At 62.5% G+C, this 8,231-nt stretch overlaps 1 protein-coding gene across 2 annotated transcripts; it reads right to left on the bottom strand.

Annotated features, from left to right (window-relative positions):
* Positions 1 to 572: 572 nt before the first annotated feature.
* Positions 573 to 2,849, bottom strand: METRN (meteorin, glial cell differentiation regulator). 2 transcript variants are annotated; one of them, XM_060032976.1, is made up of 4 exons: positions 2,647 to 2,849; positions 1,957 to 2,357; positions 990 to 1,049; positions 573 to 913 (listed from the first exon to the last, which is right to left on the bottom strand). In XM_060032976.1, exons 1-4 carry the CDS (start codon positions 2,742 to 2,744, stop codon positions 597 to 599), a joined length of 876 nt encoding a protein of 291 aa, XP_059888959.1. In that variant the 5' UTR covers positions 2,745 to 2,849; the 3' UTR covers positions 573 to 596. The 2 variants fall into 2 exon arrangements, with proteins under 2 accessions (XP_059888959.1, XP_059888960.1); XM_060032977.1 differs by lacking the exon at positions 990 to 1,049.
* Positions 2,850 to 8,231: the final 5,382 nt, after the last annotated feature.

Raw genomic sequence — 8,231 nt, 5'->3', positions numbered from 1 at the left:
GCCTGTGGACAGAGGGGCCCATTCTGCCCCAGGGGCAGAGTGGGGCCAGGATGACTCTGCTGGGCTTGCAGCGAACCACGCGGGGAAGTCGGTGGCCCACCAGATTGCAGCCCCTTCCCTCAGGTTGGGAGTGGTGTCGCCTGCCTCCCCCTACAAAGGCCTCCAACCACCTCAGACCTTGGGTGTTATGGCCCCTTTTCCACTCCCACTCTGAGAAGTGGAATCACCTGGCATTGGGGGCAGCAGAGCTGAGGGTGACGTGAGTGGGGGTCCCTGCATGCCCCCACCCAGCAGCAGCCCCTCTCCAGGGCGTGGGCTGGGTGGCCTTAGACATGGCACCACTGCCCCAGAGCCTCAGTCTCTGGCTCTGTGAAGCGGTAACTGGGCAGTGCCCGGGGCTGTGGGAGAATAAAATGAAGTGAAGCAGGCCCAGGGCTGGGCTCAGGCACGAGCACCCGATGCAAATTGGCTAATGCAAGCTGCATTCTTATTGGTTATTGCTGTTACCTCGGAAGCAGTTGGTACTGTGATGCCATCTGGAGGTCACCCCCCCACCCTCCTACCCGCCCCTCCCCAGCACCCTGCTCCCAGGCCCCTCAGTCCAGCACCACCTCACAGGGGTGGAGGTGGTCAGCATGGGCAGCCGTGTAGGCACGGCTGAATTCCTGGAAGCGGGGTGCACAGCCCAGCCAGGCCTCACCGAAGCGGCTCCAGCCCATGAAGAGGAAGGTGCCAGGGCCAGGGTGGACGCCGCAGTGCAGTGGGGTGCGAATGGAGGCCTGCGCCTGGCCCCCAGGGCCCCCCACCCGGAACAGCGGCAATGTCTGGCGGAGGACACGGGCGGCGGCCACGGTGATGACGGACTCCTGCAGCTCTGTGTCATGGGCAACCCCGTGGATGGTTCCATGGACCACTGTGGGGACACATGTTGGACAGTGGCATTCAGGGGAGGGCAGGCCCCTGGCTCGCCCCACAGCAGGGACACTCACCAAAGTCACTGGTGCACACGGCCAAGAGGAGCTCGGCATCACTGCAGGGTCTGCAGGCACCTGGCATGCAGGGGAGGTCATGAGTGGCAGCCCTGACCTCTCCAGGACTACCCGAGCCCTTCCCCAGCTGGACACAGGATAGAGAGGGCAAGCTACCAGACCCCCCTAAGGGCCTGATGGCAACTGGGGGTCTCAGGGACCATGTGTACACACCCTGAAGACACCCTGTACTGGGGGTGACACTGCAGGCTCGTGCATGCATCACACACGTGCACAGACATGGGCCTGGGGGCTGTGCCCAACATGCAGGCACAAAGACCCACCGAGCTGGAGCTCAAGGGTCTGGGTGCACGAGGCACATGCTCTTGAACACCCATCTCACAGGCAGCACCAGCACCCTTGGTCTCCCAGAGCTGCTTCCTGGGGCCCAAAGTCACCGGCCCAGCCCACGTGGCAGGAGGTTATGGTGGATTCGAGGGTCAGGAGACAGAGCAGAGACCCCCCATCCCCTGTGAGGTTAGGCTCCAAGCTCCAGGAGAGCAAAAAGCTGGGCCTGGTGCCCTGCCGGGAGGCGGGGCTGCATCTCCATGGTGACCGGGCTCACAGTGGACTTCTGTTGTATTGGGCTGGGGGAGGGGAGGGAGGTCACCGCTGGGCCAGGGAGCCCTGGACAGCTTTGGCCGTCATCCCCTCCCCCAACCCTTCAGGGACCAGGGGCCCGGGTTGCCCTGCCCGGCCTCCCCTTCCGGGATTCTGCCCTCTGTCAGCAATTTCCCTAACCCGCAAGGTGAGGGATTGCCCCTCCCCCCCCACCTGTCCTGGCGCTGCTACTCACTAGCTGTGTGCCTTTGACAGGCTGCCTCGGTTTCTCCCTCTATGCAGTGGGGAGGACAGGCAGGTTCCCACCCAGCGAGGCCAGGAAGCGACTTCCCGACTCCCACCTGTCCCCACCCAGGCCTGCACTCACCATCCGCACTGAGGCCGTGGGCCTGCGGAGGCAGCTCTGGACGCCCGTCCTCCCGCAGTTCGAAACGGAAGGAGGCCACGCGACGGCTGATGTCGGGATGCGGGGTGGCCTGCAGGAAGAGGGCCCGGCGCTCGCGGGGACCCCAGCGCACGCATCGGCCCCCGGCCGGGCCTGGGCCCTCGGCCAGCAGCAGCTCCAGCACGCCGCCCGCCCGCTCCGCGAAGACTTGGGCGCCTGCGAAGGGCCGCGCCGGCCGCAGGCAGGCGATGCCGGGCCGCACGCCGGGGTCGGAGCCGCCCAGGGTGAGGCGCAGCGCCCCGGCCGGGTACAGCCACTCGATCCCGCCCTCCGCACAGGCCAGGGCGAGCTGTCCCACGCTGCCGGGCTCCTGGGTCAGGCCGCTGCGGACCGGAGGGTCGGTGCTGAGGCGGGCGGCCGGCGTCCACACCCGGCCAGCCCGCTTCCGCTGCACCCTCTCCCCGCAGCCATCAACAGCTGCGTCCACTTTGTGGCGAGGAAACTGAGGCCCAGCGTTCTGGGACTCGGCGGGGGGCGGGGAGGGCAAGGATTCGGTGCCGGGACGGAGCGCCCCCATCCCAAAGGGCTGGCGACACATCTTCCAGCCCCCTCCTAAGGGGTGCGCAGAGTCCCAGGGGGTTGACCCGCGCGGGGGTCCAGTGGGGCTCGTACCTGCCCCTCCAGCTGCAGCGGTCCTCCGAGTAGCCGGCGCGGGCGGCCGTGGCCAAGAGGCCGAAGCAAAGGGCGCAGAGCAGCGCCGGGGGCGGCATGGCGCGCGGGGACGCGCGGGGGCGCGGCGGGAGCAGCCGGGGCGTTGGCCCCGGCCCCGCGCAGCCCCCACCGCCCGCGCCTGCCGGCCGCCCACCCGGCCGGGAGCCTGGAAGCTGCCGGGAGGCAGTGGGCGGGCCGAGCAGCCAATCGCGCCGCGGTGCCCGAACTTTCCACCAATTGCAGCGGCGCTCTCGGGGGTGGGAGGACCAGCCCGTGGCCCAGGAGGCGCTGGGGAGGGGGCTCCACGGCGGGACGTGTTCAGTGTCACCTCCTCGAGGTACCCCCCTACTTCCCCCGCCAACCCCCGCCTCCAGCCTCGCCTTGCTTGCAGTCCTGGTCGGGCCACTGTCCTCCAAGCCCTTGGCCAGGGTGGGGGTGGTGCCCACTGGAACCTCTGGGGGAGGGGAGTTCATCTGGGTGGCTCTCTCCAAGACTGGTACCTAGGCTTCCATCCCCCATCTCTCCCTAACCTGGCCCTGGTGACTTCCCACAGGCCACGCGGTAACCCAGCGATGAGAGTCCAGGCACTGGGGCTGCAGGCACCGTGGAAAAGCAGGAGCAAGGACAGCCCTGAGCCCCAGAATCAAGCCCCTAGTAGGTCGGGACAAGCTGAAACGGGGCCCACTCTCATAGAGGAAACCCCGCCCCCAATGCCAATGTGTAGGCTAGGGAGGAGGTGGGCAGTAGGTTGTCAGATGGCGACTGGAGAGAATGCCAGACAATGGGGAGGAGCAGACAGCCTTGGCCAAGGCCCTGAGGTGTGGACCTGGTGGATGGGACCCAAGAGCCTGGTGAAACCGTGGGGTCAGATTACAGAGGCCTTAGGCACAAACCCAGGACTCCAACCTCACACTGGAACCCTTGAGATCACTGAAAGCTTTAGCTGACATAGACTCTCTGCCGCCTGTGGGTGTGAAGGGTTTTTTTTGTGTTTTTTTTTTTTTGGCTGTATTTGGGTCTTTGTTGCTGTGCGCGGGTTTTCTCTAGTTGCAGCGAGCGGGAGCTACTTTTCATTGTGGTGGCGGGCTTCTCTTGTTGCAGAACACAGGCTCTAGGCACGTGGGTTTCAGTTGTGGCACACGAGCCCAGTAGTTGTGGCTCGCGGGCTCTAGAGTGCAGGCTCAGTAGTTGTGGCGCACAGGCTTAGTTGCTCCGTGGCACGTGGGATCTTCCCTAACCAGGGCTTAAACCCGTGTCCCCTGCATTGGCAGGCGGATTCTTAACCACTGCGCCACCAGGGAAGCCCGGATGTGAAGTCTTTACCCCACTGTCCCCCCACCCCAGCCCTCCTGCTGCCCTGGGCCAGAAGTGCAGGCTGACAGATGAAGGCAGATGGCGCCAAGGGGAAGGGAGGCATTGGAGCCGCTGCCAGACTGAGCGTACCACTGCCCCCTCCCCTGGCTCCAGGGCCCTTCAGGGCCAAAGAGGGGCAAGGCATCCTCAGGGCTCAGCTGGCCCCTTGCCCTGGGCAAGGTGCGGTGGGAACCAGCCATCAATCACGATAGCCCAAAGGTGGACACAAGCCAAGTATCCATTGACAGATGATGGGTAGACAAAATGGGGTCTATCCATACCGTGGAATATTATTCTGGTTAAAAAGGAAGGAAATTCTGCCACATGCTACAACATGGATGAACCTAGAAGACATTATGTTCAGTGAAATAAGCCAATCACAAAAGGACAAATATAAGTCTATTCATTTGAAGTACCTAAAATAGCCAAATTCATAGAGAAAAATTAGAATGAAGGTTGCCAGGGGCAGGGGGATGGGGAGTTGGTGTTTAATGGGGACAGAGTCTTCAGTCTGGAGACTGAAAACGTCCTGGGGATGGTGGTGACGGCTGCACAACAGTGTGACTGTACTTGACACTCCTGCACACTTAGACATGGTTAAGATGGTAAGTTTTATGTGTATTTTACCCAATTACAAATTTAAAAAGGGGTACACAGGGCCTGGCGCTGGGCAATAGAAGGCAAAAGAGGCCCCACTAGAAGGAAGGGAGCGGGCACCCCCGTCAGCTGCCCTTGCTGAGACAGTGGGTCCACTTCTGGCGGGTCACTGGGGCCCTGACTGCTCTTGCACAGGCCTGGGAGGCGGACAGTGGGCTCCAGGCGCCCTCTGGTGGCAGTGTGAGGAGTCAGCCTCAGCCCCACCTCCCACCAGTCTGGGGCCCCTGGCTCCCCACCCTCCTCCTCCCCCGGAAAATGGGCTAGTGTCCGTGGGTGCCTGGAAGGGGTTCCTAAAGGGTGACCTAGTCTGGAAAGGACTGAGCTGTGGCCCCCTCAACACCAGGCTTCCCCTGCCTTCTGCCGCAGCTGATTCTTCAAGGGGCCCAATGGTGATGCTGTCACCCACAGAAGACCACAGAAGGCTGCCTCTCCTCACAGCTCCTGGCCCCACGCCCTGTGGGTGCTTCCCTGAAGCACCCAGTGGCATAAGCCATTGGAGGTCTGCCACCCACAAGACAGGGCGCCCAGAAGGCCACGCCTGGCCTTGCTTGCTGCTGGTGCCGGAGCAGACATGCTCAGTAAATAACCTGGAGAGTGAGTGCATGGATCGATGAATGATACCCCAAATCTCAGGTAACTCCCTCAACATCTGTGCTCAGTTTGGAGGCTCCTTCAGCCTTTGGAGTGCCCCCAGCTCCAGACCCTTCAGTGCCCTGACCCTCCAAAATGGGCCTCTCTGCATTTCCACTAAAAACCCAAGTCCTGGCAGAGGACTGGAGCAGATGCTGGGACAAGGAGCAGTCCAAGTGAGCCCTGCCCTCCAGCAGGGGAGGCAACCCCACAGGGTAAGGGGCACAGATGAGGAGCACATGTGACCGAGGGGGGCGCTGGGCTGGTCCCGGGCCGGTGGGAGCAACACAAAGGCCAGACAGAGGCAATGGGGGTGGAGGGATGGGAAGAGTGCCCCAGGTCTGGATGGAGCTTAGGGCCAACCAGGGACAGGAAGCTGGCCAGTGGGAGGTGGAACTTGGCTTCGAGGGGACAGTGAGCCTAGCTCTTGAGGAAATGGTGAGAAAGCCCAAAAGGGTCAAGTTCTCCCAATTGTCCAAGACTTCCCACTTGGGCTCCCATTTCAGCAGAAGTGGGGGAGAGGGAGAGATGGGGGCTAAGCAGAGGCCAGCTCAGCCTTGCCCCGAGCTGAGTCTGTGGCCGCCCAGACCCCTGCAGCCAGGACCTCTTGAATGTGTGCTCTAGTTGGCCCAGGGCAGGGCGCTGCACCCCTTGCGGGGGTTGGGAGCATGGGAGCAAAGGACAACGGGGACAGTTCCCACAACTGAGAGCCAAAGGTGCCAGGAAGCTGCCACCAAGTGACACGCTCCAGTGGTGCCCACCATGAACACTGGCCTGGAATGCTCCTGACCAGCCTGACCTAGGGAGCCCTAGGGTGCTGGAGTGACCAGCCCTCCCAGAGACCCCATCAGGGAATCAGTCATATCTGCCAACTCTTCCCGGCAGCCTGAGCTGGTTCCGCTTCACCTGCACACACCCCCACCTCCACTCCCAGGTGGAATCTGGCCTTGCCCACCTATGAGCCTGTACCTTGGGACACATGACAAGTTTCCTCCCTTGATGAGAAATCCACCCCCCTCCCCGCCCCACATACACCTTGCATCTTCTCTAGGAGCCAAAAACGCAGCTGCAGACTGATTTGCAGCTGAGCTAAAAATAACTGCCAGGCTCCAGCCAGGGCCCGGGAAAATATCCCATTGCTAGGAGACGTTACTGGGAGACCGCCATTGCTAGGCAACAGGGTTGTCATGGTGACAGCTGGGCCCTGAGTCATCCTCAGCCCCGGCTGCTCCACCCCCCTGCCCCTGGTGAGTCGGGCCTGCGTCCCAGGAGGAGGGAAGGCAGGAAGCAGAAGCTAGAAGCAGCAGAGAGGCCTGCTGCCCACCGCTCGCCACCCACAGCTGCCAGGGCCACCCCACGCTGCGAGGTTCTCACTTCTGTGGGCGCCCATCTGGCTTCGGTGGTGAGGACTGGCAAACACACTTGTGGCCTTCCCACCCCACATGGTTCCCTCCCCAGGCACTCTCGGGGCTCCTGCCTCTGGGTGGGGAGCAGAGGCAGTGAGGGGCCCAGTGTCCATGTGGCCCCGCAGCTTCAGAGCAGGAAGCTTCAGAGCCGGCCTAATCACTAGGGAGCACAAGGCTCTCACCACCTGTGCTGCACTAGGATCTTCAGGGCAACCCCTTGGACCCCAGACTCATTTTCCAGGCAGGGAACTACTTGTCTGAGGCCCCATCCACAGAGAGGAGATTTGGGCCCAGGCATGTGGTTCCAGGGCACACATATCACCCCAGAACTCCCAAGGAAAGGCCTGAGGACCTCCTGTGAGGAGCTTCAGGGAGTTTTAGAGCCACTGCCCCAGGCCTCCAGAGCCATGAGGGTGACCTCCATGGTGAGAAGCCCCACTCCCTGATGTGACAGTGGCTCCCTCTCTCATAGCCTTCCAAGGTCTCAGATCCTCACCCCCTCATGCTCCAGAGCTGGAAAGCCCTTGCTGCCTGGACTGGGGAGACTCCTCCATGCCTAGGCATCAAGACAAGGGGTGCTCCAGTTGAGGGGTGAAGGTACTCCAAGTGAGGGGATGCTCCAGGTGAGGGGATGCTCCAGATGAGGGGTGCTCCAGGTGAGGGGATGATCTAGGTGAGGGACATGGTGCCCTCCTGGCCCTAGAGGGAGGCCAGTGTAGCTGAGACTCCAAGAGCAAGAGGCCAGGTACAGGGCAAGGCTGTGGGCTGGCAGTGCCAGAGGCTCAGGGCTTTGCAGGCTTCAGCAAAGAGCAGAGGGAGCCCTGGGAGCATGGGGACCGCATCTGCACTGTAAAGTGACCCCCCTGCACCTGGGAGAACAGGTGGGGGCAGAGGTGAGCAGGGCACAGGTGTTCAGGAGGCCCCCACAGAGTACGCATGTTCCTCTGAGCAAGAGCTCTTCGCTCAGATTCTCCCAAGGCAGGTGGCCTCTCAGGCCCCTTTGAGGGCATAACTTGCTCTCTGCCTGGGGCCCTGGCACTGCTGAGGGGCAAGAGCCCCTCAAAGTGCAAAGTGAAGTCCTGCCTACCAGTCAGGGCGCTGTCCACATCGGGGTCCATGCCGACCCACGCATGCTCTCATGGGGTGGAGGCTGAGCACACACTGGACGTTACCCGATGGGTCAGACAACACTCTCCCGGTCACCCCGAAGTCTTCACGCACCCCCTGCCTGTCCCACCAAGCCTCCCCCTTTGATCAGTGTCAGCAGGATGGTGACTCTTAAGTCCCTGCCACACAGAAGAGCTGCCTTCACCCCCACCGGTGTCCCACACACAGCCAGAGTGGCACCCCCCAAACCAGCCAGGGACAGGCCAGGCTGCTCCCCCTCCACTGCCCTCACCTCACACCAGCCCCACTGGGTCCAGCTTCCTGTCAAAATGTTGCAAACAACAGCTGGTTTCATTTTCTGTTAAGGCTCTGGGGGGCGGGGGTGCTGCCTCT

Source organism: Delphinus delphis, chromosome 15, assembly GCF_949987515.2.
Source record: "Delphinus delphis chromosome 15, mDelDel1.2, whole genome shotgun sequence".
Classification (NCBI taxonomy): Eukaryota; Metazoa; Chordata; class Mammalia; order Artiodactyla; family Delphinidae; genus Delphinus; species Delphinus delphis.
The sequence above is the reverse complement of the archived record's forward strand: the minus strand, read 5'-3'. Positions and strand labels throughout refer to the sequence as shown.

Coding starts and splice junctions, on each gene's coding strand:
- METRN (XM_060032976.1), bottom strand. CDS start 2,744: ATGCCGCCCCCGGCGCTGCTCTGCGCCCTTTGCTTCGGCCTCTTGGCC. Junction 2,358..2,646: donor CGCTGCAGCTGGAGGGGCAG/GTACGAGCCCCA, acceptor TCCGGTCCGCAG/CGGCCTGACCCAGGAGCCCG. Junction 914..989: donor CGTGTGCACCAGTGACTTTG/GTGAGTGTCCCT, acceptor GTGTCCCCACAG/TGGTCCATGGAACCATCCAC.